The 27,775-nt window shown below is 31.7% G+C and overlaps 1 protein-coding gene and 1 long non-coding RNA gene across 2 annotated transcripts in view; one reads left to right on the forward strand and one right to left on the reverse strand.

Annotated features, from left to right (window-relative positions):
* Window positions 1-495: 495 nt before the first annotated feature.
* On the reverse strand, window positions 496-2,858 carry LOC130892695 (uncharacterized). Its single transcript, XR_009059077.1, has 3 exons — window positions 2,673-2,858; window positions 2,258-2,464; window positions 496-567 (listed from the first exon to the last, which is right to left on the reverse strand). It is a non-coding gene; the product is annotated as an uncharacterized LOC130892695 (long non-coding RNA).
* Window positions 2,859-22,108: 19,250 nt separating this feature from the next.
* Window positions 22,109-27,775, forward strand: part of LOC130893280 (NF-kappa-B inhibitor cactus) — a 30,920-nt gene continuing 25,253 nt past the window's right edge. Inside the window, exon 1 of the mRNA XM_057799242.1 lies at window positions 22,109-22,780. Coding sequence (XP_057655225.1) covers window positions 22,368-22,780 — 413 coding nt within the window. The 5' untranslated portion in view covers window positions 22,109-22,367. The remainder of the gene's footprint in view (window positions 22,781-27,775) is intronic.

Here is a 27,775-nt window from a genome sequence, read left to right on the forward strand (position 1 = left end):
TTTCGATGTCATGACAGTTAATTCATTATTTAGTAACGAACAGGACTCCAGTAGATCGTGGAATAGGCCTACAGGGGAAACCACGTTAAAAAAAACGCGCCGAGTATACTACCTCATTGGTGGTGCGGAAAAGTATACATAAAAAACCTTTTCATCAACATTCTTGTTCGTTGCATCCTGCAAACTTAATCTCGCAGGAGAAATGATGAAGTATTTTGCATAATGATCTCCAATTTTTGTGGGATATTTTGCTTGAAAAGGTGCTGCTACGGATTTTTAGGGCTGATTTTTCCCAAAGAATTGTAATATTTTTAGAAGAAGCATAAATAACTCATTGTTACTGCAGGAGAAAGTATTTTTAGTTAGATTATATCAGATTATATCATTCATGAACATCTTATAAGACTATCTTGAAGATTGAGGTTAGGTGAATGAACAAATATGCATATTTTGAAAAAAAGTTTATTCATAAAAAACATCTTCAATTATCACTAATCGAGATTCAAATCGTCCTCAAATCAATATATGAATACATAATCTACTTTGTAATTTTCACATAGGAAATATCTACAACCAAGAAACAACTAGAAAACGTACCATCCTCAATATTTCGTACAAATATTAACTAAAAGGAGGTTGCTTTTTGTTTCATTATAAAGTTCACTTAACTACCTCTAAGTACCAGAAATTTGACCCTTTTTTGTAGTAGTTCACGAGTTATATTGTGAAAACTGTTACCAAGTGTTAGATAAAAAAAATCCTGATGGTGTACAGAAATTGTATAGGGAGAAATAGGAGTTGTAACCCAACGATTCTACTGTGGATGTGCAAGGCAATTGTGAGACCAATAATGACATACAGGGCAATGGTTTGGGGAACTAGAACCAGTCTAAATACCACGAGGAACAATTTCTCGAAGGTTCAAAAATTGGCTTGCACATAGTACTGGAGAGTCTGGCAGAAATAACATCACACAGAATGTTTAGAGACAAAATCACCAAACAAAAACCGCCCATGAAAAACGAACAGAAATATCATCAAATGGTGCATAGATTCTAAAGCAGCACACAGAACTGGAATAGGAGTGTACGAGTCCAGAACTAAACACTCTGAAAGCCTGGGAAACACACCAAATATTTTTCAAGTAGACATTTATGCAATTGAAAAATATGTATCATAAAATCCAAACTACGTTAAGAACGCCTAGTCGAATTCAAAGAGCTAGGCAAGAAAAATAAAGCAGACCTGCAATGGATTCCGGGACAAATCGGAGTGTAGGGAAACGAAATAGCTGAGAGATCAGTTAAAGTAGAGGCAGACAAACTCTTCATTGGACCTGAACCATTGCGTGGTATCAGCTACAAAAGAATAGAGAAAACATTGGAAAAAAAGTAGATAAGAATAAAACCAGCTACTGGGAAACCTCCAAGGGTTGATATAAGCAAAGACACTTCTGGAAAGCTATAACCAAAGAAGATATACTAACAGTCTCAGGAGTCCTATTAGGGCACTGTCACCCCAATGGGCATTTTAAGACACTAGACTTGGCAGGTAATACGATGTGCAGATTCTGTTGTGCAGAGGATACCTCATTCTCTTGAAGTGTGAGAAGTGAACAGAAGACGAAGATCTGTCATCCCACATTCTGAACTTTCTAGGAGGAGTAGGATTAACAGATCAGATGTAAACACCGGGTTCTTCATTATCGCAGCAAGAAAGGGGGCACAATAGATCCTTTGAGAACATTTGTGCATTTAATATCCAACAAAATTATAAAAAATTTTCATAAGAGTATTATTCACCTGAATCACTTCAAACGTATTAAAAAGAAACACCATGCAACTAAACTAACCTAACGTAACCATTGGGAATGAGCCGCCCAAGTAGTGTAGAATTATTTATTTCGTCAAAAACACTACATTGATATACGTAATCATCCCTCAAAAAATCATAATGTTCGAATGTATAAATTAGACAATATACTCAAATAAGTAAAGTTCTGATTTCGCAACTTCAAATGCCTATATCTCAAAAACGAAGGGGCGTATGAGAAATTTGTTCAAGTCACAGCATTATTTTTTCAACATTACTTATTTCCGAATTTTTTGCATAAAATCTCTGAACACCCTGTAAAGTTCTATATATACCAGCCGTTAATCAAATTAATTACTCTAAACTTATTATTAAAGGGTATTTAAGCAAAATACACCATTCTTAAACTGATTGTATACATAAAATAATAATTATCACTTCTTACCTAATTTACCGTGATTACCTCTGAAGTGTACGGATTGGATACTTTTATTCTTGTAGTGAACTTCAACTCCAAAAAAATAGAAACGCAGATGAGACTAATGGTTAGTAGTGCTCCATGCACCCAACCTTTCAAACTTCTTTTAACATGTCTACTCCAAGTGTTTGATTCATTAAATAAAATGAAACCTTCAGCCATCAATGGAATATACTGAAATAACGAAAATTCGTTTGTTTTTGAATAAACAAAAAATTATTTCTGGCACTCTTTAAAGAGTCCGAACTAGTTTGAAATCAGTTGATTAAAAATATACATTCTAAACGGAAGAAATAAGATTTTCAGATATGGTATAAATTACTAATTCAAAGAAGAAAAACATTTGATCATTTTTCAAGTCTTTTCGCCAACATTCCATTACCTCAATCAACGAATATGTTTATCCACTTTTCTCAAAATTTTATTTGTTTTTGAGGTCGAAGACTATTCATTATTCTTTTAGTGACTGATATCCATTTTTTAAATAGCTTATATTACTTATAATCTGTGTAAGATTATCAGTATCAAAAAAGTATAAATTGCTTTACTGGTTTTCATAACGAAAAATAGGTATGTAACCAGTATAACTTAGAACATATCAAATGATACACGCGAGATCATATATGCAACTAACATAACAATGCAGGGTATCGTTAGTTGCATACCGACTAGGGTAAGAACGCACAGTTGTAAATTTTCAAGTAAAAAAAGTTGTAGCTAGACAATATAATATAGTAAGAAATTATATTTTCACGAATTTCTGGTCTGTGACTATCAATTGAACTAAAAACTAATTTCACCCTCAAAAGCGTGGATGTTTTATATCAATAAAAGTTGGACCTCCAAGAAAACAACATAAATATAGAAGGTATACCAGTTGAAGTAAATGGAGCGTAAATAATAGTGTCTACAAAAATTGATTTGCCTTATCAACGACCAAATAGGGATAATAGGAAGAATTATAACATGCGATTTAACACTATATATAATAAAATATGTTTGATCATTTTTCTCAAAGTTTTATTTGTTTTTGAGGTCGAAAACGATTGTTTATTCCTTGAGTGACTAAATTCTATTTTTTTATAGCTTATAATCGGTGTTTAAAATCACTAAATTATCACCATAGACAGATTCAAATATTTTGATACGTTTTAACATACTTTATTATCTATCTGCATATGTAACGAAACTATATGATTCGATTTTCGCCGACTTTAAAGTAGATTTGAAAATTTGTATACTTCATAATTACAACGCAATAATTTAATGATTTTGGCTATAATAATCAACGTATCAAAAAGTATAAAGTGGTTTACTAGTTGCATACTAAACATCATGGAATGATAAATTATAATTAACAAGTATGCATAATGTCCATAGGTATGTAACCAGTATAACATAGAGCATATTTAAATGAAACACGCAAGATCATATAAGCAACTAACGTAACAAAACATAGTATCGTTAGTTGCATACTGACCAGGGTGATAATGAACCATTTTATAATGTCTTGTTTCCTTGAAGTCATTGTAATATTTTTTGTTATCGGTACATTGTGATATGCTGTATTGTAGACGACAAGAACGGACCTATTAGGTAAATTTGGCAACAAATGGTTTTCAATCCATTGCATAAAATTTTGGTGGCTCATATCATTGTGATAGTCCCCGGTCTTTTTACCTGCAAATAATTAAAGAGAATGTGATGAGTTACCCACATGGGCGGATGTAATTTGGGCGCTAAAGAATTAATGTACTTTTTACAACATGTAAACTAGGCGCCAAGACCGAAGGGTCATTTTAATCCTATGTGTATTTTGGGCGCTAACCGACTGAAGTACACGATTTATGAAATACAGTTATTTATTAAATCACCGACATTTATAATAAGATATATTTTTGTATTTTTAGATTTTCCTATAAGAGAAATGACCTATTATCACTTAAGGTCTGAAAAAATTTATCGTTAGAGGGGGCTACTTTGCACTTTTTTTAAATGAAAAATCTGCCCTTAATAAAGTTTCCTCACAACATTTTTGTAACACTCTACAGAATAAAGTAAATTTTATATTTCTTTATATTTTTATTTAGTACTTAAGTACATATTACATATAAAATAAGAGATTTACATAACCTAACCTAACCTAACCTACTTAAAAATCTATCAACTTTCCCTCTATTGGGTTATTTTATGACTCGACCTACCTGCACTTCTTAGCGTCGAAAATACATGTCGGATTATCTACCCTTCTTGGTCAGACAGGTAAAGAAGAATGGTTAGCGCCCAAATTACACCCGCCGACCCTCATACCTAATTTAAAATTTATGAGCCCTGATAAAATTGAAATTACCTGATTTAAATATTCTCTATTGTGTACTATTATTGGGCGTTGACCTTTCAATGTTTCGTCATTCCAGCCCTTTTGCTTAACATGACTGTTCTGTACGTATGTTTCGTCCGTGTAAATTATGTTTCGACCCTCATTACGATATTCTAATAGTTTTTTAAAAAACCTTATTCTTTTCAGGAGAATATCGTGAGATTCACACAAAAATTTTCTTCTACCTTGTATTGACTGACACCTATAAAGTAAAGTACATAAATTATAATTAAAGGGTTTATATGACTCTGTCAACTTGGTATTTAAATAATTAAGTACCTATGCTTATTTCCCGAATCCAATTTGTTTAAGAAATCGATTCAAGCTGGAAGCGCTTATTGGCTCTGATAATGTTTGGCGGTCATTAATTTTTTGCAAAACACCTAAAATTACATATTTTAGTTTACATTATTTATTACATTTTAATGTTGGAATTTTCTTCTCTAGCAAATAGAAGTCATAGATAATTTCTCGAATTGTATTAATTTTATCATTATTTATCATTAATTCTTAACCCCACGAGTCTTCTTCGGCAATTTAAATAACGTACTTGGTCCATTCCATTCGACTTTTTGAGCTTCCTTACTAATTTTTTGATTGTGACATACCTGGAGCAGCTAGTGTCCTCTCACTCCTCTCTCTACAATATTATTGCATATTTTTTAACAAAAGTAATGTAAAGTGTAAAATTTGCTAATATAAAATTCAAAACACATCTTGATCAGCTTAGCTTTGCTATTAAAAAAGCGCAAAATATACAAAACCCAGTTTTAAAAGTCCACTTAAGTTTACCAAGTAGTAGTGGCAAAGTGCCCTGTTTTTTTTAAAAGCAAGTAAAAAGGAAAATAGGTACTATATTTTAGGGTTTCAACCTCACATTTAATTAATCTATGCAAAAAGGTCTGCTTATTTAAAAAATCTAGGTGTTTACCTGTAATTTTTTTAAGGAATGACAATTACTTCCTCTGCTTCTTTTTTCATAAAGTTACGAGTACTAACGTCATTATGGAGGGTAGAGGTAAGGAGAAACGTCATTATTGAGGGTAGAGGTAAGGAGAACCATCTCTGTACTACAAAAAGTGTCCATCAAATCCTTTACGTTAGGGAGGCGCTACTATAGCATGAGTTTAAAGAAAGATATTGATTTCGGCGTACTACTTGAGTTACTTTTCATTTTACGTCCACTCGGACCACTTTTCACTTTTCATTTTTTTCGTCATTATGATTCTATTGTGTATTAAAGTCTTAAGATAATTTTTACAAATTATTCACATTTAGCGTTATCTGACAGTAGCTTTTCTAGGTTATATTTACAAAATTATTTTGGACTACGTAAATAGTTTAGATTTTGTATACCAATATTTAATTAACGACTCTAGTCATTTGAGTTATTGAATTTTCTAACACTGCATACTTCACTCTATCTAAAATAACTAAGTTCATATGATATCTCGTCCGACAAGAGCGCCATTCTGGTCAAATTTTGAATTATAATTTACCGTCTACAAACGGACAGTTTTTAAGCTAAGCTCCCATATGAGAGGCTATGTACAACAACACCTTGTTTTCCGACTTTTTTCAGCGACATTATTTGATTAAAAAATATTATTAAAGTATCCTAAATCTTTTTTTAACGAATAATTACTTATATTAGCACGACATAAAACACAAACAAACTCTAAACAACTACAAACAGCATTAATAATTGAAATCGAATAACAGGACGAGTAAACTACCTGCAATATATGTATTTACCCCTTTCTGATTTCATGAGTGAAATCGAACAACATCGGAAAAAGACTGCCTATAATAAAGTATCTCTGTAAACGAAACCGCTTCTGTTCAATTTCTAATTTAAACCATGCGAAAACCGCCACTTCATTTAGCAAAACATGTTCTACACAATAAAAATACGGAAAACTTGTAAGCACGTCAATGTAGTAAAAATGCAGTGAACAAAAGGGTTGAGAATATTTTAACGCTCTTTGGCAGGTATGACGTGCCTTTGTTTTTCTAATTTGATTCGTACACACTTATAGTAAGTTAGTTATTTTTATTGTACTAGAAAAATATTTGCTTTATAATAATTTATATGGCAAAACAACGTTGGTGGGATCAATTAGTATCTTCATAATAATCAACACAAAAATTTATGTTTTAGTGTAACAAATATTTGGTATCTAATGTAAAAAGAGGATGGTATTCATGTTGCCAGTACAAAATTCATAAGCCATATTGTATACTTTCATTGACTTATCCGGCAACTTCTAATTTCTGATGGTCTAAAGCAGGGATGTGGAAACTACGGCCCGCGGGCCATCTCCGGCCCGCAAAGCGTTGAAATCTGGCCCGCGACCAGCAAACAAAAGTTAAGTACAATTTTCTTTTTATCAGAAATTATATTCTCATGAATTGGCAGTAAAGGCAGTACACGTCGGGCATAAAACCCGTAAGTCCAACTGTCGTCGAACGCACTACCCATTTGAGGCAACTATTTTTGAACGCCAGCAAAATGGAATTTTATAAGTCCTTATCTCGGACACAATACCCAAATATATTTTTCCTCGCCCAGAAAATAATGGCTATGTTTTGGTACAAGCTATTTGTGCGAACAAACGTTTTCAGTAATGAAAAAATTGTCTTCGTAATAGGCTTTCAGATGACCTCCTTTTTTCATTGTTAAAAATTTCAGCATCACAAATGGAGACGGCTTATGATGAAGTCATGCAGAAACAAAAACTGTTCCACATGTCACATGTTCCTACAAAGACCAGCGCCCCTCAACCTTCTACTTCGCAGCTAATTAAAGTACAATTAATTAAATGTTATTAAAAATATTATTTTTTAATATTGCACAATAAATTAGTATTTCAGAAAAATTATTTATTATATATTTATTTTAGTAAATAATGTAATGCCTCAACTTGGCCCGCCATATATTTCGTTAGCAAAAATGGGCACGCGAAGAAAAAAGTTTCCCCATCCCTGGTTTAAAGAAAAGTCACTGTCATTTGTTCTACTTCAATTTATAAATTAATTCAAAAACACATTCAATGTCTTCGGCAGCTCAGTGTTAATGCTCCGTGCCTTCAAACTGAAGATCCTGGGTACGAATCTACCCTAGGAAGATTCATTTTTTTTTATTTGTACCAAACTAAATTGAAAATATCTATGTATAATCTGCTACCTTAGTAATTCCTACACAATATTTCAAGACGTACACCTATGGCCGACACCGAAATTGAGCCGAACTGGACGGAATTCCCCGTTTTGCTCTATACCTTTCTGAAATAGACTATAGTAGTGATTTCCTTGGTAAAATTATAAAAACCGTTTTTTGTAACCAAAGAATATAATATACCTAAATCAACGAAGCGGTGATTCATTAATCGTTGCCGTGATTAATGGGTATTATTAAGGTCGAGCAAGTAGACGTATAATGGGTACATTATACAACAGTCGTGGATAAACTATTTTATAACTTCCATTGAACGAGGTCAAACATCGAATATGAACATAAAATTAATTGATGGGACAAAACCATAATATTCATTAGTACGTCTATGGAAATAGAACGTGACTACTCACGGAATTATTCACATCTCTATGTGAGTGTGTGCCATTTATAAAGAGTGTGACCCCGTTTTTTACAGTGTAACTCATTCAAAACGAAAAGATTGTATTAGAAAAAAAAATTGGAAATCCCCAAAGTTATTGTTATACTTTCATGACCGGCTGTTGACTTCGAATCGGAAACAGCTGGCTTATTTTAAATTTACTTTCTTATTATACAGGAGAGATGCCTTATTAAATATTCCAGTAAAATCAAGTAGTAACACTAATATAAAAAATAATAAATCAACGGGAATATGCGAATACAATATGTTTCAAACAGAATTTCGGTATTAATTATTGAGTTGTGAGTTTTAATGTACGAGTGACCTCGCATTTAAAAATACTTAATACAAGTGTACATTTCAGCCCAGCGGAGGTTCGTTGCAGTGCATTCGTTAGGGAATTGCTAGCAATTCACATCGCAATTTCGTGACTTCTTTACTGGAAGGGGAGTTATGAGGCGACAGCGCCATGAGACTTTGCATTTAAAAATACAGGTGTACATTTCTTCTAACAAATAAAATAACAAAAAAACGATAATCCAGTTACCTCTAAATGATTAATACCTGACGCAGGAAATTCCAAATAACCTTCTTAATGTTCTAACAGCATACAATTGAATTTATCATCTCCGATGATACAATTTTTGGGAAAAACCAATACCTTCTACCTGCTAATTGTTCCATACTTACATGAACCTAGACGAGGCGTTTGGAATCGAGGAAAAATTCATTCTGTCTCGAAGTCTCTCGAAGCTGCGGCGTTTCCACAGACTTAGCTCGCACGACATGGTTTAATCTTCAGTTGTATATATTAAGTTTATTGTGCTACATCTCCATTACCCTCGATACTAAGACTAGCGCCCACAGTAGCAATTATCTATTCAATTTATTTAAATGTAAACATAGTGTGACACGATGCAGTGAATAATTGATGCTATCATTCATTGGAAAGTATAAGAATATATAATGAATATATCACGTTACAGTGGTGAATAAAAACATTAAGCAAGTTATAAATTTACTACGACTGCGCCAGTTATGAATTTCTTTATTTCCAAAATTTATTATTAATAACTTTATTAACAAAAGAACCCAATTTTACAAATGATTAATTTCAAGCGATTGAATTAATTAAGATTCATTGAATAAACTAGATCCTGTTCTGTGGCTCTTCTTCTTTCTTCAAATTCATATTCTACTTTCTTCTTTTCTTCAATTTTCTGATTTCTCAGAAGTCTTCAGCAATCTGAAGTTCCTGTTCCTCTAAAAAAAACCGTAGATATTCTGTATTGGAATACGTAGTCGAGTCTTCCACCGCAATATGCGTAAAATTCGCGAACCGTACTACGACTGCGCCAATTATAAATTTAACTTTTTCTAAAAAACACAAGAACACAAAAAAAACTAGAATAAATGTTATAAGTGGGCACATTTCCGGAATCTAAAGAAGATATTTCTTTGAAGAGCATTCCAAGATTCTGCCTTTCACATAATTTGTAAATGATGTAATAAATTATTTTGATAACATTTTTCCTTATAGTTGGATTGGTCGGGGAGGTCCACTTGCGTGGCCACCTCGTTCCCCTAAATTAAATAGAATGGACTTATTTTTTTAGGGATATCTTAAAAGCTTAGTATATGCAACACCAGTAAAGACAAGGAACGAAATGATCGATAGAATAAAATTAAAATTAGAAATTTTTGATTTTCTTTTAATACATCCTGTAAATATTTTCAATAAATAATTACAATTAATGATAATTTTCTTAAGAATGTCTCCTTATGGCGAACGGTCTCCTCGGCATGTACAACGATCTAAAAATCTATATATCTCGTAAACTAGTAAATTTTATCTAGTTAAACAAAGAGTACATATTTATTGAGAAATTTTTATATTGTACAGGTTGACCCTGTAAAAGTTACGGATTGTTAACCATTGTGCAAGAGCCGCCACCATGTTCGAATGAATAATTCGGAAAATTTACTTAAACTGTCACGTCATCTACTCAATTCCGAATCCATTAAGTCCCGGAACACCCTGTATTTTATTCGTAAATAAGTACATAAACGTTTATATTTATTTAATCTTTTCGTTTTATTTGTTTACAGACGAGCAATTAGGTATTTCCAGTATTAAAGCGCAATCAAATTGTTTTGTAACAATAGACAAAAATAGGTTAAAAATTAATAATGGGAATCCCTGTCTTTGTTTATTTATCTTTTAAAATCTTAAAAGTTTCAGTAGTTTATTAAATGCTCAATTGCTTTTCAGAAGGAACGAAATAACGAACGAAGGTAAACAATCATTTTTTGGAACTACAACTATTCAAAATATCTTAAGTTCTTCTTCACTTGATTTTGCTCGCTCTTATTGAATTTTGTGAAGAAATTGATTTTATGACCTCATTCAAATTAGTCACTCTTCCCACTTTACTCTCTATACATAAAATATTTAGCCCTCTAAGCTTTTCTTGAGACATGGTACTTTGAATTTTAACTTCGACATCGACCTTTGAGCTGACGCAACAGTTACTGGCAAAGTTAAAAACAAAATGTATGCTGTGCATACATCTGGGAGCTGCAAGCTATAGAATAGTATTCAATTAACAAAAGTTCACGATTTCTGGCTCCAGAGCCCTTCGAAAACTGAGCATTTGCTAAGGAAAATCTGAGGTGAGATTCTCGTTATATTCAGCAACTAGTTCTGTAGTTCTGTTGATGTCAGATTCAATTGTTCGTCTGTAGATTATGACTATGTAGATCATTCCAACAAATCTTGAAGTGATTTGTTAATTACAATACCTAAAGTTCCATAATAAACAACCGTCTTGAAATAAAGGTTAGAAACTGATAGGCGTTCGTCCTCTGCTAGTTCATCAACTTGTTTTTTTACTTTTCGGCGTCTCTTATCTTTAAACTTAGTCTCAACACCTCTTAGTTACCTTCTGTAGGTCCATTACTTCTCTTTAAAGGTTTTTTGATACCAGGTTTGTTGACTCAAGGATTAGAGTGTGCAATATCACATGAAACACAAACTCGAAGTTATCCAAGTGTTTTTTTAATGGAATAGCTTGAGTTTTCTCACTTGATGTGAATGAGTTTACTGACTTTAGTATGATTTTTGTCAAAGCTCTCACATAATTATCACTCAAAGCTTTTAAAGAGTCGATTAGAGATGACCATCGTGTTAGGCAAAGCTTTTTTAAAGTATAGGTAGTTGTACTTTCAAAGAAACTGAAGTGTAACAACATCAAGAAGTATAATAATAGAAGAATTCTTACGAAAATGGTTCGGTAAATTTGAAGAGTATTTAAAAGAACAAAATGTTTCTAATATTTTAAAACACTCTATAAGAATATTCAATTGTGATGAGACAAGTTCCTCTATGTGTGCTAAAACAAAAAAAGTTTGGTTGGAAAATGTATCCGAGATTAAAACTGGTAACGAAAAAGAGACAATTACAGTGTTGTTAGTATTTTCTGCAAAGGAGGAGACTGTGTATCAAATGGTGGATTTTCCTTATGTAAGGCCTTCATAATGGTGCTTGGGTAAATCTCAAAGATGCTGGATGCGTAGCGATGTCTTTTATATATGGCTTGAAAAAGAGGATATAACAAAACCAGTACCGTTACTGATTGACAAACATATATCCCATTTAACAATGGAGTTCAGTGAATTTTGCAGCAATAATGGGATAATATTGTACGCATTGTCTCCCCACACTACCCATGTAATGCAAAAGACGGTACGAAGTTGGTAATCTAAACCAAACAATGTTAACTGTGTTTTAACATTATGTCCATTATTAAAAAAAGTACTTGGAAGTGTGTGATAAACCGAATCGAAGATCTTAACATGGCTTTGGCTACTCCTTGCGAAATAACAAAAATAGAACTTGAACTAATCGATAAAGTATTAGTTAAACTGCACAATAAACTCTAAGAAAAAACACTGAAAGTCATTCAAGAAGCTAATAAAATATTGTATGCCCATCGCAATGATTATAGATTCTTAGAAAAAGAGCAAACTGAAACTGGAGAAAATGGAAAATGATCATTTATTTGATCTCATTTGAATATAAATACAGATGTGAATATGAATGAAGATGATTAGGAAACTGATGATAAGAATGATAACGAGAAAGATCTCTAACATGAATTGATAAATGGAAACTGCAATAGTAATGACAATATAAAGGAAGTACCAAATGTAAAAGCAAGATCTCATTCTTTTAGAACATGATACTTACGCAGAAGAAAGCTGGAGACTCATTTTGATACAAATCTATTTTGGCGAAAGGAAAATATGAGGAGATAGAGCTCCCGTAGCAATTTATTTTGGAACTATCTCGACACAGAAGCAGGAGAAAGAACAAAAGGAAGAAGAAGTCAAGATAAAAAAAATGAAAAACGAAAACGACCTAGTTGAGAACTAGTCAAATAAGAATAAAAAAATTACGATTCAAAAGTAGAGAAAAATGTGATATATGTAGTGAACAACTAGATAGCGATGTCGAGGAGGATGAGCAGAAAAATGTTAGATGTGATTTACGTCCAAGATGGCTCCATCTCATATCTACCAAATTTATTGGCTCTTCATGTGAAGAAATATGTAAACAAGAATTTAAATGTGATTTCTTTAAGTGTTCTAAGTTACTAATAAGAATTAAATTTTTTGTTCTTGTACTATGATATTTTGAATAAAATTTTAACTGGACAATAATTTATGGTAAAACTATTTACTCGTTAGTTTCTGGCTGAACACTCGTGGCTGTATATAGATTTTTGGGTGGGGTACGAGCGCAAAAGAAAATTTGATCTGCCGAAGTGAGTCCTAGAGATGGACCAACATACGAGCTTTTGAATAATTGTTATTATTAAGACAAAACAAAAACCATCAGCAACATCTAAGATTTTCCAAAATGAGTAAATATTCAATATTATATAAAATATTGAACAAAAAATGATAGAAAAAATTATAGAATCAGTGCATCTTTGGTATTAGCCTCAAAATAATTAAAATATTGCGTATTTTGAATTTTCCACTAAAACGCCTTTTAATTTAATATTGGTTAGGTTGGATTAGGTTAGGTTAGATTGGGTTAGGTTAGATTAGGTTAGGTTAGGGTAGGGTGGGAGACTATGACTATAATTGACAATGACAATTGACAATTGACAATTGTATCTTTAAAAATTTGTCTCTATATTTGTATAAGGGCCATCCATAAATTACGTTACAAGTTAAAGAAGTGGGAGGGGATCGACGAAATGTGATATTGTGTAACAAGGGATGACGTCACATTTCAAAATCTATTAAAATATAAATGTTAGAACACGAACTTTAAATTAAACTAAATGCTGCCAAACGTATTGCGCCTAGCAGACATTTCTTGTTTATATTCATTTGACCTCTGACTTTTGCGGACGAAACAACGTCGTTCGTCCTACGAATCAAGTTTAAAATGAACTAAAAAATTAATTTAGGTAATCTTTACCATAAATAATATTTTGTATCATACAAAGTCCCTAATAAACACAAGCAATTACATTAGAGGCAACAAGTTTTCCTATCCCGAAGTTTAGTCCTCAAAGAATTGCTGCCAGACGTGTCAGAAAATTTCTTTGTGTGGATGATGACGAGAAGAAAGTGATTGCTATGCCAGTTATAAATAATTTAAAGGAGTAGATTCAAAGTCCATGGACTCAAGTTTATATTTTAAATTAATATAATTCTATTAACATTTTTTTAAACTGTTAATTTCTTTAATTAATATAATTAATTGTTTTTCGTTTTGTTAATTCTTAGATTTGATGTTAATTTTATTAAAAAATAATTTAAATGTCGCAGTAGTGAGTGAGTAGTGAGTTTATGGATGACCCCGTGTGTCAAATACAAAAAACGATGAGAGTTGTAAAAACTTGTATTCATTAAAATTAAACCTACTGAAATGGTTTGAGTTTGAGCTTTACTTTTTCTAATATGTTACTGTGCAAAGCCTATAGGTCCTGTTTTAAAAACTGATTATTGTAGGGGGTTGAATGTAGGAATCACATCCTCATGTTAAAGTATGTAAATTTATAATTATGTACAATAGTTATATGTTTTTGAATCTGAGCTAGGTATTCATCAGAGGTAAGATGACCGCCGGTAATACATCCATTTTTTTTGTTTCCCATTGTTAGCTGGTATCTGTATAATAATCAAAAATAGTAATATTGCTATAGCTACGATAGAATATTATAATGAAGACTAAATTTCAACACGCTAAGCAAAATTATTTGTGAACATAAAAGGTGTAAAAATAAATGAAAAACATTGATTAATTTTATTGTTTTACCTGTTGGTAATACCTTTTCGTATATTTAAATATGTAAAACAGTATTTACAGTAAATAATGATAAGGATAATATGGAAAACCCACCGTGATAACTAACGATTTATTACAGTATTTAATGTAACTGACGTATATTCTTAAGTTGTTGCTAAATAATATGTTTACTGCTGATAGTAGGATTCCAGAAAAAATTTGAATATCAATTCGCACTTCACGGTAAGTCCTAGGTGAACGTGTTTAATACCGTGCGCATACTTTGTGGTATATGCGTTTTCAAATATAGATGACAAATTACAAAACATCTAAACGAATATTTTTCAGCAGGTGATATTCACGAACATGGATTGAATAACTTTTGAAAGATCGAATATATGAAAAATTGTTAGGAAGCTTTTTTGCAGAGCGTTAAATTTTTTACCAGAATACATCTTGACAGTTCCAAAATCTCGCGTCCATCTTGTGTTTCAAAATTTCAAATTCCAAAATGACGTTGTACATTGAAATGGGAAATGGAAATTTGCGATTCGGTACCTCCTAATACAGATTGTGATATTCACGAACATGGATTGGATAACTTTTGAAAGATCGAATATATGAAAAATTGTTAGGAAGCTTTTTTGCAGAGCGTTAAATTTTCTTCCAGAATACATCTTGACATTCCCAAAATCTCGCGTCCATCTTGTGTTTCAAAATTTCAAATTCCAAAATGACGTTGTACATTGAAATGGGAAATGGAAATTTGCGATTCGGTACCTCCTAATACAGATTGTGATATTCACGAACAAGGATTGGATAACTTTTGAAAGATCGAATATATGAAAAATTGTTAGGAAGCTTTTTTGCAGAGCGTTAAATTTTCTTCCAGAATACATCTTGACATTCCCAAAATCTCGCGTCCATCTTGTGTTTCAAAATTTCAAATTCCAAAAGAACGTTGTACATTGAAATGGGAAATGGAAATTTGCGATTCGGCTCCTCCTAATACAGATTGTGATATTCACGAACATGGATTGGATAACTTTTGAAAGATCGAATATATGAAAAATTGTTAGAAAGCTTTTTTGCAGAGCGTTAAATTTTTTACCAGAATACATCTTGACATTCCCAAAATCTCGCGTCCATCTTGTGTTTCAAAATTTCAAATTCCAAAATGACGTTGTACATTGAAATGGGAAATGGAAATTTGCGATTCGGTACCTCCTAATACAGATTGTGATATTCACGAACATGGATTGGATAACTTTTGAAAGATCGAATATATGAAAAATTGTTAGGAAGCTTTTTTGCAGAGCGTTAAATTTTTTACCAGAATACATCTTGACATTCCCAAAATCTCGCGTCCATCTTGTGTTTCAAAATTTCAAATTCCAAAATGACGTTGTACATTGAAATGGGAAATGGAAATTTGCGATTCGGTACCTCCTAATACAGATTGTGATATTCACGAACAAGGATTGGATAACTTTTGAAAGATCGAATATATGAAAAATTGTTAGGAAGCTTTTTTGTAGAGCGTTAAATTTTTTACCAGAATACATCTTGACATTCCCAAAATCTCGCGTCCATCTTGTGTTTCAAAATTTCAAATTCCAAAATGACGTTGTACATTGAAATGGGAAATGGGAATTTGCGATTCGGTACCTCTCATAATTAATTTTAAGATCTCTAATTTGCACGGTATTTTTCCGATAAAATTTTCGGTATAATAAAGAAAATAAAATACGTCGATTTTTTTTAAACAGTTTTGTGTTTATCTCTACTTGCGGATTCCAGTCCTTCCTGCTCAGCTCTCTTTTCGAAAGTTTATGTTAAAATAGATAATGTGTTCCTCTGTAATAAGAAATGCTCGTTAATATGAGCTGCATGCAGCACAGTGTTGTTGGCAAGATAATGAATTGTTCGCAGAGTTTTGAAGCCCTGGGTGATCGCCCTACCGCGCCCTACCCTATCGCCGCTTCTGCATTAAGGAGTTGATAATCAGTTAGTAAGCTCAAACATAAGGTCGAAAAAATAGTTTTCCTCCCATTTTTTCGCTCAACAATATTTAAAATGGATTTTGATTGAAGATATTTCACACTTAAAACCTACAAATGTTTCTTTAAGGATTACGGTGTGCTATTCTTGTTAATCCACCCAGACAAACAAATACACGATAAAAAGCGAGATGGCTTCCAAACTACCACACATAGTCGAAGGCTGGAATTTCCCATTTTTAATTACATATTGTCGTTTCGGTCCTCTGTGAGCGAACATCGTAACTTCGAAGTTTCCCATTACCACATACGATTCGGCGGTGCATCGTGACCGCGAAACGTTTTAATCATTTTATTTTAATTATTTAAAAAATATTTGAGGTTTTTTTTGTTTGTAATGAGATTGTTGATACAAATATATTCCGTTGATTATTGTCAAGGTGGGTAATAGTGGATTTATTGTTTACGTCAAATGTCGCGCCTAAAATTATTTACAAAAATCATCACCAAAGGCTTAATTTTCGGTAAGTGTTGAATATTTCTATTCCAATTCATCTCAGAGATTTTTATCAGAAGAGATTTTCTCCTAAAACTTGTTATTCTCAAACGATTTCTTATCTTCTTATGGATGATAGCTCAGTGGCAACTGTTATGTATACAGAGTGTTCCGGGACTTGATACAAAAAATTCGGTAGTGAGTCGATGACGTGAAAATAATACTGTGACATAAAAAAAATTTCTCGTTTCTGAGTTTAGGTATCAAAGTTGCGAAATCAAAACTTGTATTTAAGTATATTTTCTAAATTATATATTCGAACATTATGAATTTTGAATAGATGATTACGTATGTCTAAGTAATGTGTTTGACGGAATAAATAATTCTGCACTACTATCTGAAGGCCAGGAGCGGCTCATGCTCAATAGTTAACAATCCGTAACTTCTACAGGGACAACCTGTACAATCTAAAAATAGCAAAAATGAATTTTTCAATCGATTTTTTAACAAAAAGGAAGAGCATTCCAAGATTCGCCCTTATAGCGTCACAAAAAAATGAATCCATTGTATTCAATTCAGAACGTGGTGGAAAAATGTTATTAAGATGATATTTTATATAATTTAGGATGTGGGAAAGGTCTCCATCGTGCATGAACCACTTGTCTCTGCGAATGTGTATCACATAACATGAATGGGAAATCATTTTTTTGGAGAAATTCTAAGTATCTCTGATCATTCAGGTTATTATCGAAAAAATATGAACCTACTAAATTATTCCTGCCCACACGTTAACACAAAATGATTGTTTGATTATCAATTAGAAATGTTTGATTGTGTTTCAATAGCTCCTGTAAGTATTTTCAATAAATAATTACAATTTATGTAAAAGTTACGGATTTTTAACTATCGGGCAGGAGCCGTGTCTGGCCTTCGGATACTAGTGTAAAATTATTTATTCCGTCAAACACACCACATGGATATACGTATTCATTCATTAAAACTGCATAATTTTCGAATATATAATTTAGAATTATAATTCTGATTTCGCAGCTTTAAATGCCTATTACTCAGAAACAAGGGGTCGAATGAGAATTTTTTTATGTCCAAGTAATATTTTCACGTCATCTACTCACTCCCAAATTTTTTATTATATTATAGCTTGCAATGAAAAATTCATTGAAAATTTATTTCTGTTATACCATTAGTATTTGCAAAATATTGGTTTAATCTGCTTCACCTTTTTTTAAATTATTTTATTCATATTATAACTAAATGTCTGTGGGTGTGTTTAAACTTTTAGCCAAATTTAAAAAAATTCATGCTAATCAGATCAGTATTGTTTCTATAGTAATATTTCAATATATTTTATTCACTTTTAATGGTAATAACTGGTATTAAATTATTCAATTTCAGCAAAGTATATATAGTACATTATAATTATTCAATTCATTAATTATTTAGGCAATTGGCTTTACAATATTATGTATGATTAGTTGCCTAGTCTTGAGGGTACGTATGAAATTTTTAATAAATTTTATTCAAGTTATAATTTTTGAAACTACTTATTAGATCTATCAGGTATTGTTCCTATCGTAATAATCTATTTTTTTAACCATTAGTTTTATATATTTTATCAAATAATAGTTATAACGAATATAATAGTATCGTCACGAGTGTATAATGGATTTTTTTAGCAAAAAAATATAATAAAGCCAAATCAAGAAAACATCTAACCGCAGTGATTAATGATGATAATGAGGTCGAGCAATCAGGGGTATAATGGGTATTATACAATAATCGTGAATAAACCATTTAATTCCATCTAAGTACATATATACATTATAATTATTTAGATGTTCATGTAATTCGGCAACCAGTTCTACACTACGGTGTATGTATGCTTGATTGCCTGCTCGTAAGGGTGAGTCGTTAAGTTAATATTTTGATGATAGAATACAAGACCCAAGTCCTCAAAAACACCTACTTCGAAAACTTTCGGTTAAAAACTGAATTTTTTTCGAGAAATAATAGACCTACATTATCCTGGTACATATATTTTCTAATTAGCAAAGCAATAACTACTATTATTCGTCCAAGTAACTTCTCTTGCTCTTCCAGTGTCATTTAAATTATTATCATAGAAATTCAGTTAATATAATTTACTTTAAAAAATACATAACAAATATTTATATACTTAAGAATGTTGAACTAAACTATTTAGTCACAAGTATTTGTATACAATCTCCGAAAGCCATGGGTTAATCCACAATACCGTATTTGTGCAAATATTGCAAAGGTATTTTGTTATAAACAAAACTATGAATAATGGGTTTTTATTTTATTTTTTTATATAACAAGGCTGAAAATTAAGTATGAAATAATTATCGATCGTTACAATCTTGAAAAGAACTAAAAATTTATAGTTTTTCTTAATTTGTACATAATGGAATTCGTGGCTCTTATTTAGAGCATTCTTAAACCTTTTTGAAATGGTATGTTTTATTTGAAAATTCGAAATTTAAATTATGTCTTTGATTATTAACAGTTTTTTCTACTCAACTTCCAGTAATTGCCTATTCGCTAAAAAATTACATTTCCATTAGTGTTATTAACCTCAATTAAATAAAAGATTAGATAAAAAAATTTGACGTAATGAAATATTCATTGGTTCAAGTTTCAGGGATTTCGTATATCAATACTTCGTGGGATTTCGCTTCAATATACTTGAAAACCCCAAAAATGTATCACATGCCATCAACTAATTGTAAAACTTATCTATGAAAGATAAAATTTACGCTGATAAGATTAAGTTTGGAATTTTAATGCTTCTGGAATTTTTTGATATATCGAAACGATGTTCAATAGAAGACATTAGATAAAACCATTTACTTGATTTTCTTATGACATATTTTTTTCATTTGAAATTTTTATTGGGGTAATTATTAGTGAATTGTGTCAGCATTTTCTTATTTTATATATAATTTATTTATGTCATAACAATAATTTATTTTGTATAGATTTGAAAAACAGTATCGTCCATTTTAAGTTCGTAATAAATTGTATATAATCAAATCTAGGACTTCACAATGACGTATTCCTATAGATATTGTACACGTGGTATCCACCTGGAGGGTTTTCCCAAAATGGATTCAATAATCGAAACTTTCTCACTTTGGGAACCGTGAGAACCAAGGGAATTTGAGGACAGACTCCGTTAGTCAGATCATTGGAAAACCGAGAGTCACATCAATGTCGATAAAACCTGTTCAGAGTATTCAATAGAACCAAACTTTTATAGTTTGTATCCATTTAAAAGCAGAAGTCATTCAATATTAGTGTAGTTAAATTATTAGTTATTGTTTCAAGTAAGTCATTATTATTTCAATTTTATAATTAATTTACTCTACTAAATCTGTATAAAAATTATTTCCCATCTCTTCAAAAATAAAGTTCGGAAGTAATTTGACAAAACTATACTTTCTAACGTGATCTTGATATTAGACTTCTCATAATTAAATAGACAAATTGAAGTAATAACTCAAAATGATACTTCCTGAATAAAACTTTAATATATTAAAATGAATTTTTAAGGATGTAACCACATTATTATGTTTAAAGGTTATTGTATAAAATTCTTGTAATTTAGAACAAATTGGGGTTGCATCTACCACCCTTAGATATTGAAGGGGATCTCTCTCAATCAGGGTAGATGATTCGAAAATTCTTGGAACGGAATATAATATACGAAAAAGAGAATTTTTAAAAATGGTTAACATTCATAAGAACGAAAAAGCTATAAATGATAAAAAAGACCTAAATAATTTGAGTAAAATTCATAGCTCTATTTTGTAAATTTTAATACAACTACAAATAATTTAATTAATGACTGCTGCATATTTTGGATTTAACTAAGGCAAAATTCATTTTTCTTCTTAAAACAGACTTCTATTTTTATTTTGATATTCATGATGTAGGTGATCTATTGATTAATATAAATATGCAAACTGTTAGTGTCAAATAATATTTTGATAAAGACTGAACGTAGTAGAAACGTGTAATATTTATCTGTTTTTCAAAAACTCATTTTTCAACAGAATAGACCTAAAATAAGACGATTTTGAAACATAAATATAAATAATCATTTTTGCTATCTTTAGATTGTACAGGTTGTCCCTATAAAAGTTACGAATTGTTAACCATTAGCCATGAGCCGGCCCTGGCCATCAGATAGTAGTGCAGAATTATTTATTCCGTCAAACAGACTACATGGATATACGTAATTATCCATTAAAAATTCAAAATGTTGAAATGTATAATTTAAAAAATATACTTTAATATAAGTTCTGATTTCGCAACTTTAAAGGCCTATAACTCAGAAACGAGGGTCGTAAGAAAAATTTTTTTCATGTCACAGCATTATTTTAAAGTTTTCTACTCATTCCCGAATTTTCTCCCGGTTTCTAAATCATTTTGATTTTAGGTCTCTTCTGTTATAAAATTATTTTTTAATATAATTTGAAAGACAGATAAAAATTTGACGTTTCGACTACTTTATCAAAGATTTTTATCTGTACATATCTTAAGTGAACTCTAAGAGAAACTGGCGACAACTTTTCCTTTTGATTCAGAAGGGCAATGATTTATAATTACAATATTTAATTATGTACAAAAATTATAAACATTTCTAGTTACAAACGATTGTTTTATTTCAAATTCTTACAATTAACATTTTGTCGCGTAATTCCATTTTTGCACCCAAATGACCTTGTTATTAATGTTGAAGTTTAAAGGATTTTGGAAATTATATTTTTTTTTTTTATTTAAAACGGAAATTTTAACCGTTAAGAATATGTGATAGGATAAAACCAATAAATCATACTTTTCTCACGAAAACATTCAAAATTTCTCTTGGAATTTCCTTTCCGAACAAAAACTGCGTCTCGTTCCATAACCTTATTACAAAATTAGAAACTTTCCATCCTAATCGGTACGTCACTGTAGATCCATTACTCCATTCCAATCAGTGCGCATGTCTCGGGAATCCCGAAACCATTCGCTTTTAGAAACCACGCGAATGTTCAGTTGTGTAAACGAGAGTGAGTATGTTGTAGCAGTCATAAATTGTCGCTGATAACGAACACGATTGTTTATTGTAGTCGATAGCGAACTCCTTTTTCGATTAATTTAGTGCTTTAATTCCTTTAATTCGCGTCGTAACGAACGTTTATAAAGTGACGTAGACTTCCTAGTAGCCATTTTGAAAAAAAAACTGTAACAATGTCTAAGCAAGAAAATTTTACAGATTCGACTGCAACAGCCAACGAAAAAAAGGCTGTTTATTACGAATCCTCGACGGTGGATAGTGGTTTTTTGTCAGGCGAAATATCCGAAGAAATTAGTGATATCGGATTTAACGAAAAACAAAAACCAATAAACACTCAAGATTCCATTACAGAAGAAGAAGAAGAAGAAGAAAAGAAAGTTAGACCCATGCTTTTAGACAGTGGCGTGTATCTTTCTGACAGTTTTTCCAGAATAAGTATAAAAGAAACTGATTCTGGAACAAACGACCTAAATAATCCCAAAAGATCTCAAACACCTGTTGATTCTTCTACGAAGAGTAAGCAAAATCGACCCGCCGAGGATATATCATGGAAAATTTATTACGAACAAGACGAGGAAGGAGATACGTAAGTACATTTCTATAATTTCTTATAGTTTTTTTTTTAATTAAAATGGCCTTTGCCTGGGTTCAAGAGGTTAAGCAACCGTTTCTATATACGTGTTGATACAATCCTTGAAATATCATTTTCTATGCTACAGGGTGATCAATGTTTGAGTGATAACATCAATTTTTTTAACGAAACATTTATTTTAATTAACAGAGATTTCCTTTCGTCGCCTGATTCTTAAACGGTATGCCGTGTCCAATTGTTGTAGTGTGGATAAACATACATCAGTTTTTATTAGTAAAATCAAAATTAATCATTCGCTTTTGATTTTTTTGTTTACTGCATTTTTTGCCTATTTAAGCAACTTTTATTTAAGCCAACTTTAAGCAACCTAATGAAAAAAAGACGATAACTTTGTTATTGAAACGCATGTCAAACAGTGTTAGTGTAGTCATAGTGTGAACAGTGAATTTCACTGTATTTGCATCAACTGTAGGTCGCATTTGGTGTATTCCTAATATCTTTATATTCAGCTTAACGTTGCCGCCATTGTCAGTCAACGGCAATTCAAGAGAACAATGCGAATATATGATAAATAAGATTAAGAAGGAGAGAGAAAGTGAGAGAGATTCCTTAGATAGAATTTGATAAGGAAAATTATTATTGGAAGAGGGTTTATTGGAGTGGGCCCTGAAATAGGAATAGCTCCTTTGCAGGGCTGGGGTTGTGGTGGTTGCATAGAGCTGTGTTTTCTAACTTCTCTGGAGGAGGAAAAGTGGAGATTCGGGATTTTTGGCTAGAAGAAGACGAAATATTCCCTATTGTCGACCATTTGGCTGGGGAACCGTTTCACCAGGTTGCAGGGAAACCGCAGAAAACCTGCAACACCCACTAATTATCAAGGATCAAGGAAGTTGAGGTAGGGAAGGTCATCGTACGCTGTTGCTAGTAGACGAAGGGTCTGCTAACGGAGTTTCCTTTTGGGTTTTGAGCCGAGGAGCCGTATATTGTTGACCCAGGAGATGAGAAAGGTTTCTTTGGCAGCGGAGTTAGTTGATTCGATGGTACGAATCACATAGCGGGATTGGAAAGATTAAGAATTCAAAATCGAACGTTCACATTTGTGAACGTCAAATTAGAAAGAAATACTTTTCGTGTTTAGTCTGATGGCTAATGTTGGTTGCTAACGTCATTACTCGAAAGATTATTCATCCATATCGTGGTTAATGCTTTGAAAAGTTGCTAAATTGAAATCAGAGACTTTCTGTATCTTTATGATTTAATATATTTTTAATTGGATCTCCTGCATCAGTAACATCTTACTCATCTATTTTTTTAACAGTTCATCGACTATAATTATGATTATATCTTGAGGATTTCCAAATTATACGAAAAAACCCATGACCAAACTAAAATCGTTCTTTGAAATATATAACGTACCGCAGAAAATAGTTTTATATTTTATATTATAAAATGAAATTGGGGGAGTCCCGGAGAATCCAACGTACAGGACTTTGATTCAATTAAATTTATTAGCAGATTGTCGTAATTAATCACATTTTAAATGCTCTAAAAACTCAGTACACGATCATTAACAAACCGTTTACCACAAATGCTTCTTTACTGCTCAAATACTATTAATATACAGGATGTAAATCAGACTTAGATCTAGTCGAACGTAGATTTCAGGTTGTTTTGTTTGAAACGAAATGTATAGTTAATTGCTACGAATTTCTATAATTTTTTTATTTCAATTTGATAAGAGATTTAACTCGTATTTCATCATGACACGTTTTACAAATAACGCAATGTTTTAGTTGTGTACATATCTATTTAAATGTTAGTTTGTCTATATTAACAGTAAGATCATCTCAACTTTATCATTGACCGTCACTAATATCTAATGAAAGCAAGTGATAACCTTTAATTAATGATGACGATGTGTATATTCATATGCTATTACATAGAAGCTCATTATTTGCATATCTTATTTCTAGAAGGCATATCCTTGATGTATGACACATGATACCCACCTAAAAAACTTTGCGTTTCAATTGATCACGTTTTTACTTAAGGAGACAAAAGAGATTCAAAAATAATATATAATGTCAATTGACTTTAAATAATATTTAACGGGATAGGTTTATATTTTCTCCTTAAATTTATCATTTGCCGTCAAAGTCAATATTTGGAGGTACGAGGATAGTCCCAGAAGTACCTAGTCGAAAAAAGAAAATACAAAAATTTTACCCTTTTTATAATAAGAATCGTTAAGCTCCTCAAAATAGCCAATAACTGTCTACATAACCTCTTCATTGTTGAAAAATATTTGACCACCGAGCCATTTTTTCCAGTCTGGGAACAGAAAAGAACCCAAGGGTGCTAAATCTGACGAATGAGGTAGCAATTCATTAATTTCGGCCATTGCAATAGCGGATGTGCGAACTGGTGCATTGTTTTGATGTAACAACACTTTTTTCTTAGCCATATGTGACCGTATCGCTTGATTTCTTTCCTTTCTCAAGATAGTCAATGAAAATTATCCCACGCGTATCCCAAAAAACCGAAGCCTGCAGATGAAACAGTCTTCGCCTTCTTTAGAGCCGTTCCTCCCTTTTTAGTCGATTGTTTTGATTGTTCTTTTGTTTCGGGTGTGTAGTGATGGAACCACATTTGAATAATGGTTATAAAATGGCTTTATTTCTGTGAAACATTGCCAAGCACTCGATGAATCTTCACGACGCTGTTTTTGTTCCATTGTAAGCAAACTCAACACCCATTTTACGCACAGCTTTCTCATGTCCAAATTTTCAGTTAATATGAGATGTACTGCACTTTTTGAAATGCCTGCTATGTATATACTAGATCTCGTACTTTCAGTCGACGATCATCTAGTACCGCTTTGTGGATTTTCTTCAATATTTCTGGAGTCTAGACATCATTTAGTCGATCACTGCAATGCTGATCTTTACAAGTCGTACGGCCTCGTTTAAAGTCTGCCACCCAATATTTTACTATTTATAACCAAAGAGCAATTATCCCCTATTGAAACTAGTTCAGCTTTTATATAAATTGGGCTAATGCCTTTGAAATGAAAGTATTGTATTACATAACGATGACCAATTTTTTCCACGTTTACAAATTCACTGAAAACGTTCACTATTAATGGCTACCAAACAAATACTAATCAACGTGGCGTCTTTAAATCTGAAACATATGCTATCGATCTACCGCCATCTCTATGTCAAGCCAGGTACTTCTGGGACTTTAATACGCATACCATAGGTTAAAATTAAAAATTGAACATCTTCTTTACAACTTTTTATTTACTTTAATAAAATAATAGTTTTACAAAATAATCTTTATTTAATTGTGAACTTCCAGTCACATTTCCAATAAATCACGATATTTTCTAGTAAACAAAATTCCATTTTGGTAGTGTTGGCGTATTATTTTAATTAAATTAGTCATTTGTTTGTACCATTTAAAGGATTTCCTCTGTTCTGAAAAATCAAACGAACTGATTAGGAATAAATCAGTTTCTTGTTTCAAAGATGAATCACATTATGTCCCTGAAATTATAATAATTGTTTCAATCATCCGTGATATTCCTATTTGATTCTTAAATCTAATTGTCCTACAGATAATGCGTCGATGAGATTATAAACCTTTCTACAAGCTATGAGTTTCACAATATTTACCTTGAGTTTTTGCATTCTATTTTTGTTAAATGCTACTTGTTTACATTGGAGGAAGGAAATTGCTATGGAGTATCGATTTATTATCGTTTTATCATAAGAAATCCTTTAATTTGATAATTTTTATTTTGAAAGTCGTGCTAAAAACCGCAAACAAATCCTATCTCTTGTCACGTTTATGTTTGCGATCCCCTCTATACTGGTGCTCAAATTTCAATTATAAGTATCCCGAAAAATATTTCTATTAAACTGCTATTAGCTTATACAAGGTTGGCAACTAAGTACTTTCCATTTTTACCGATAGAGAGCGCTGCTTTATTTTTTGAATAACTTATGTTATTCCTGTACTTTGCCGTTTGTCACGTGATACTGGTCATAATGACGTAATTTTAGAAGCAAGTAGTGTTTGATTTTTAATAAAGCTATTAGCTGTGTGTTAATTTCACTTTCCAACTATTGGAGCTTGGCTGGGAAGTGATGCCTCATCCCCCATATAGCCCTGATCTGGCACCATCTGATTACCTTTTATTTCCAAGTTTTACAGAATTCTTTGCATGGTCAAACTTTCACAAATGACGATGATCTTCAATCGCACCTGGTTCAGTTTTGTGCTGGAACAGAAATTTTATGAATTTGAAAGAAAGATGTTTTTGTCTATACTACAAAACCGAAATTACTTTGTCGTCAACCTAATATGCCAATAATTACACCCTGTATATATATTCAATCGATTAATTTAATTTTGTGTCATGAAAAGGAATTCTATTTTAAATTAACTCATTATAAATCATTTTTGCCATGAACGCAAATTTGACATAGCTGAAATAGAATTCTAATGAGTAATTCTAGTCACATCCATATGATCTTCATAGGAGACTGTTTGTTAGACTTAGACCTTAAGAATATTTATAAATCAACCGTCTATTCGGACATCTATTCTTAGATGTCAACGCTTGGATACCAATCTTATTTTAGTAGGCATCGAGATAGAAATATTTAATTTCTAGAACACATTTAGCATAACGTGGTATTTTTTATTATTATATAAATACAAACTTTATTTGCGTCGGAATAGTTTTTGAGCTTGAAGATGATAAAACAAAAATATCTAAACACTGTTTTCGTCACACGAACTTTGTGATGATTTTTATTTGTTTTGATGTACCTACCCTCATTAAAAAAAAATTATTATTTTGTTTCAGTCACATCCTGTTTTTTTATGACAGATATATATTCTTTTCTGACCTCATTTACATTTTTTTGTTAATTAACTAATTTACGCGACTGTATAGCGATTGCATTTAACCAACTTACG

Source organism: Diorhabda carinulata, chromosome 4 (genome assembly GCF_026250575.1).
Source record: "Diorhabda carinulata isolate Delta chromosome 4, icDioCari1.1, whole genome shotgun sequence".
Lineage (NCBI taxonomy): Eukaryota > Metazoa > Arthropoda > Insecta > Coleoptera > Chrysomelidae > Diorhabda > Diorhabda carinulata.